Source organism: Oreochromis niloticus, linkage group LG23, assembly GCF_001858045.2.
Source record: "Oreochromis niloticus isolate F11D_XX linkage group LG23, O_niloticus_UMD_NMBU, whole genome shotgun sequence".
NCBI lineage: Eukaryota > Metazoa > Chordata > Actinopteri > Cichliformes > Cichlidae > Oreochromis > Oreochromis niloticus.
This window is the reverse complement of record NC_031986.2, coordinates 17,214,487-17,220,486: the sequence shown is the minus strand read 5'-3', so window position 1 is coordinate 17,220,486 and position 6,000 is coordinate 17,214,487. Positions and strand designations below refer to the sequence as shown.

Here is a 6,000-nt window from a genome sequence, read left to right as displayed (position 1 = left end):
CTCCTCCTGTTCAAATGAAAGGCTTTGGCAGAGTAAGCTAATGCACAAGATACCCTTCGCCTTCTTGCACGTGTATCTGTGTTGTGCTCTTTTTAAGCTGAAATCTGCAAGTTTCTGTTTAATGTGTCTTTATTAACCCCATCTGCAGCGCTGATGCTGCAAAAGCTAAAAGAAACTCGCTTGCATGACACCAACCTCTTAGCATTGCTAAGGTTTGAATGTGCTCAAAGCTTCAGTATTAGGGTGTCAAATGTTTATGTTGGATTTGCTTTGAAGCTCTTTTTGCCCTCAACAGCCAGGATGGAGGACAGCTGGACAGCCTTCCAAGATGTCCTAGCAAGTTGGTTTACCAGAATTTTAATATACCTACAAACTGAATTTTTGTTGTTGTTGCAAATTTCAGCAATAAAATGAAGAAAAAACATCCCCTGCAAAGTGGAATCAAACTTTTAATCTCATCTCTTGTAACAACACATGTTGTACTGAGCAAACCAGCCGTTGTGCACAGTGATAGTGCAGGGGGATGTGACGGGTATAACTGACATGTAGATATAAATGACAAATGTGTTTTTTTTGTTTTGCATTTAAAAAGATGTCATCCAACCATTCATTCATTCATACATCCATTTTCTGCCATTTATTTGGGTCCGGGTGGCAAGGGTAGCAGTCTAAGGGTGTTTTTATGCTCTCTGAATGTTACACCATCATGTGGCATGCACCACAGTATTTCAGGTGCTTTGGCTGGTCGTGCACCTCTCGATATTTATAACCTAGCCATCGCAGCTGGGTTTAAGACGCGTGTACGATTGTGTCAGTCTTTACTGCCATTTGAATAATATTCCAGGACACAAGCTCAGAGACATACAGATATTCAGAGGGGGATGTTGGAAGAGTTTGAAAACTTGAGACTTTGTGGGGGAAAAGTCTTTGCTTGGTTTCTTCTCTTCCTTCATCAGCGCTCATGTGGTGGTATTGTCTGAGTGGCGACACCTGTTGTTCAGTAGAATACTGCAGCGGCTTATGATGTATGATGTCATATACTGGTGCTCTAAGCAGAGACCTCTACCTGGACCCTCCTCCAGCACTTTGTAAGGAGGACAGCCAGATGAGGGATTTAATCTAACCAGTGTGTCCTGGGTCTGCCCCAGGACCTCCTCCCACTAGTGCATGCCCCAAACGCCTCACTAAGTAGGTGCCAGACGTTCCAAAAACATCCTCATCTGGATCCTTTTGTTGTGGAAGAGTAGCATGTCAACGCTAGGCACCTCAGAATTGAGATTGGGGAGCCCTTCAGAGGAAGCTTATTTCCACCACTCGTACCCACGATTAAAAATGATTTTATAAAATCTGTCTTTCTTTCTTTTTTCATATCTCATTCTTTCTTTTTGTGGGGCTGTAGCTAGACCGGTAAATGACACTCAACTTTCTCTTCACCACAACATACCGGTACATTGTCTGCATCATTGATGATGCCCCACTTATCCTTCTGCCAAATCTCATACTCTACTTATGAGCAAAGCCCCTAGATATTTAGGCTTCTACACTTGGAGCAGTAACTCCTCACCGACCCAGAAATGGCACTTCACCCTTCCATTAAGACCTCAGACTTGGTCTCATTCCTGCCCCTCTGACATTCAGCTGCAGCGTGGAGGTCATCACCTGATTAAGCCAAGAGAACCACATCATCTGCAAACAGCAATAAGGTGATCCTGCAACCACCAAAGTAGAAACCCTCTGACACTTCCTGAGGAACCTGGTCAAATGCCCTGTCCACTAAAGCATGTGTAGGCTGGTTGGTCAAACTCCCACAAAACCTTGAATATCCTTGAAAGGATTAAAAAAATAATCTGGTAGTTCTAGTTTGTGTTTAATGTGGCTGTCTGATCAGATGTTTCACAACCAAATTGTCAATCAAACGCTGTGTTAAAAAAACAAAGACACGATTGTAGAAATGACGTTCCCTGCGGCTGAAGTCTCTGTTGTCGAGCAAGCGGCCATTTGTTGGCGAAGGACACAGCGTCCCCGTCACAGTGATGCTTGATGGCCTTGTTTTGTGACTATTCAGCTTCTTCTTGAAGGTACTTTTGGTTTTGCTGAATGCAAAGCAGTCACATTAAAGCCTGCGACAGCTACCTCCGTGCTCATCTTTGTGGTTTCAAATTTTCATGCTTGGCAAAAGTTCCCGTGAATTTTTGTTTTGTTTAATTTAATCCCCTCTGACTTCTACATAGAGGCAAAAAATGTTAATTGAGACTGGATTATTACAGGAGACATAGCTTTACAGAATTATAAACTGTTTTATTATGCTGGAGGTCTGGCAGTATTTATTTGTTGTGTGTGTGCGCCGGTGAGAGAGAGAGGGAGAGAAAGAAAGGGGGGAAAAAAGAAGCACATTGAGTGCTGGCACTTAATCCCATGCTGGTGATGGTGGTTGGCATTGTGTGATGCCAGTTAGTGTTTGGCGCCAACACACAGAGGGCATGGTGTGTGTTTGTGTGTGTTAGGGAGGTAAGTGGCGTTAGAGGAGGGTAGATGAAATAAAATCTGTGCGATAGGAAGCGAAGAGGAGACAGTAGAGGTATAAAAGAGGGGAGGAGGAGAGTAATATCAGCGATGGAGTGATGGAGGGGTGCGAGGGGATGAACGGAGGAGAGAACAGTGCGAAGCAGCGTAGGGCAACGAGGGCAGCCGGGCCTCGTCCCCGTGTTTTTGTGTGTGCGACTGAGAGCCTGTACCTATGTCTTTTTGTGTGTTGTGCGTGTGTGTCCCTGCGTCTTTGTACTGCCTAATCTAGGCGTCAGCAGCTTTTTGAGGCTTTTGTGCTGACAATAATCACACAGCGCTCCTCTTTTCAATTCATCAGCAACAACAACAAGGGATCACATGTCCCCCCCCCATACAGGATCCAGAGAGAGAGAGGGAGGGAGGGAGGGAGGGGACGAGGGCATGGACCAAGTTAAAGTGGCCATCGCGTTGCCTAGTTACTGCTTGAGTTGACGGCGAGCTGGTGCGTTCAAGCGGTCAACACCCTCCGCACCTCAGCCGAGCGCAAACAGAGCAGAAAGAAAGCGGCGACGAGCTTACAAACGACCTCCGACTGATTTTTGTTCAAAGAATAATTTATTTCATGTTGCAGTTTGATGGATAAACAATGAGTAAACCACTGGTCAAATCTGTAGCAAGCATTAATAATCATCATCATCAGAATAACATTAATAGGAATAATTATTTCAGTTATAAATAATAACAATATCAGAGTGATCAGAGTATTTATTACATCTATACAAGCTACAAATATCAGCATTTTGTTGTCTTTTTTTTCTTCTTTTTTTCTTTGTTTTTTTTTTTTCTTCAGCTGTTAAAACCTTAAACACTTCACACATGACCCGGCCGGTGCAGCTGCCCCCTCTCAGCTGTCCAGAGCAGAGAGGAAATACCTGGGGAACTGGTTTGGTGCTTATCAGGACATTTAATGATTAGTTTTTAACATTTTCATGATTGTGTAACACAGATTTCAAATGTTTCCAAAGATTAGTCTGTGGACTAAGCACCATCTGAGACATACTGTTGTTTTGTTTGCATCTGTGAACATCTTCAACACGTTTAATTAAAAAGAAATGTGACACAGTGGTTTAAAGTGAAGGCCTTAAGGGGGGCATCATGGACAAAACGAAGCCTCAAACATATCACAAGAATTTGTTTTGCCACATTTTTTAAGTATTGTAAAGAAAACAGTGACTTATCTTATCGTTTTGACATTGATGTAACAGCATATTAGGAAACGTGCATTATATCATTTGTCCACCAGAGGGAACTGAAATGATTATTTGCCTGTTTAAAGTCCTGTTCAGTACAGATCATGTTCAATAAACCTCAAATAAAGACAATTTAAGGAACGCTTGTGCAAACAACATATGGAGATACAGGATTGGTCCAAACAAACAAATAAATTTTTTTTAAAAAGCAGCAACACTTCAGTCTGCTGACATTAGGACCTAAATGCAGCTGCTGAATTAATGCACGAGAACAGATTTTTACATTATTTTTTAGTTACTGGGGATTTTCATCTGAAATGTTTGCAGCTGTCAATTGTAGCATCTGCTAAAAAACCCAGTACTGACGAAACTCTGATGCTCTGGATATGTGAAGAGGAGGGGCAGCCGGAGAGGGATGGGGCAGGGAAAGAGCCACACAGTCAATATAGACACTCAGTAAGTCTCAGTACAGTAAAAGGAGGTTTAAGTAAAAACAGGAGGGGAAATGAATCGGATAAACAACAACTAAGTGGGGTTTTTTGCCCAGTTTGCCTGGATTCAGGTGAGGGTTTGGGAATGCTACTGTGCTTTCCTATGAGGGGTGTATCTGTGTGCATGTGAGTGACTGAGGGGTCGTAGAAGAGAGGATGTAAGCTTATACAAAGGAAAGAAAAAAATACACAAACCACTTTTTTGTCTCAAAAATGTCCATGTAACTTAAAAACATCCACAATAAAAAGATCTTTTTTTCATATATTATCTTCTTTAATTTTTAGTCTGCTCCCCGACTCGAAGTCACAGGTTGAATCGTCATCTTCATCGCACCTTTGTTCCTCCGGAGGAGGATGGAAAAGTTTAAACAAGGCGGAGGAAAAAGAGAAGACGGGGGTTTTCAAGGACGAGGAGCTTCTCTGCCAGTTCGATGCGATTCTGTTTCTCACCGTTTTGCTTTTTCATTTCCCCGACAAAATATGTTAATTTGAGCATAACCGCACTCTGGGTCACAGCCCGGCACCTCATGTAAGAGGAAAAGCTTTTTTTCTTCATAGAACATCTTGTTTTTAAAAGACGGGCTGACCAAATGATAACCATAAGCGAACCTCTCTGGCAGCCTCCGAACAGAACTGCCTCAAGAGTCTGCATATCTTTATGAACGTCACAAACCTTCAATCGCATTTCATCACAGACCTCTGACTAGTCTAACTCTGGGCCTTTAGCGGCATTTTCCTACAGTCTTCTCACTGTCCTCGGAGGTCTGTCTTGCTTGCTTTGTTTCTTCCCTCGGCCTAGTCAGTCATGGAGGAGCTCTTGTAGACAGTTGGGGGATTTGAAGACCTCGGGAACCTCGCTGTCCAGTTTGCAGATCACTTTGTAGATGGCCTTCTTCCAGGATGGGTCCGCATCCTTTCCAGCCACGATGGCATTGAAGAACTCACGAAGGGTCACCTGGGCCACCTCCAGGAATCGATCAGGAACCTGAAAGGAGAAAAAATGAAATCATGGGTGATATCACCACTTTGATCTTTGAAGGAAGGATGTCTCACTTGTGTTATTTTTTCTCGGTAAATGAAAGATTGAATGAGTTTCTGCATTTCTTTCTGCACAAGCACAGCACATTTCCACCTCAGAAAACCTGGAGTGCAAGAGGGAAAGTAACTGAAAAATGATGTGGACATTAGAACATTGCAGCCAGATGTGACTGTAGTACCCAGTGCCAAAACTATGGATATTAATCTGCCGCTGTAACAGTCCTCACCAGATGTTGGAGCTCTGCTGCAGGGACAGCTACAGGAGAATCAGGGGCGTTAATATTGTAGCTGATCTTAAATTCATATTAAATCGTGTTACATCACAGGACAACTTGAGACGTGTCTTTGGAAAAATATGTAAAAAATACAGCAGCACAAAAGGAGGATCATGTACTTGAACTTAAAATGTGCTCAGAGATTCAGAATAAATGCGCACATGTTGGGGATTATTGTAAATTATTTATTTAATGTTTTTATTCAGTTTAAGTCATGCGCCTACTTTATAGTTAATTAATTAATTTTATGTTTTCTTTATAAATGAGATCATTTTATTTCCGTGGCCATAGAAGTCCATAAAATAAATGAAGAAGAACTCAAAATAAAAAAAGACAGTTCTTGCGTAACTGTTTGAACATTCATCTTTTCCACAGGTTGGTTTATGCCATATGACATGATACACATGTGCCGTGACTAATACTAAACAATATGCTGTCAAA

At 42.2% G+C, this 6,000-nt stretch overlaps 1 protein-coding gene across 1 annotated transcript in view; it reads right to left on the bottom strand.

Moving 5' to 3' along the window:
* Nucleotides 1-3,366: 3,366 nt before the first annotated feature.
* prox1a (prospero homeobox 1a) overlaps nt 3,367-6,000 on the bottom strand; it is a 41,728-nt gene continuing 39,094 nt past the window's right edge. Inside the window, 1 exon segment of the mRNA XM_003446607.5 lies at nt 3,367-5,231. Within this exon segment, the coding sequence (XP_003446655.3) occupies nt 5,046-5,231 (186 nt within the window). The 3' untranslated portion in view covers nt 3,367-5,045.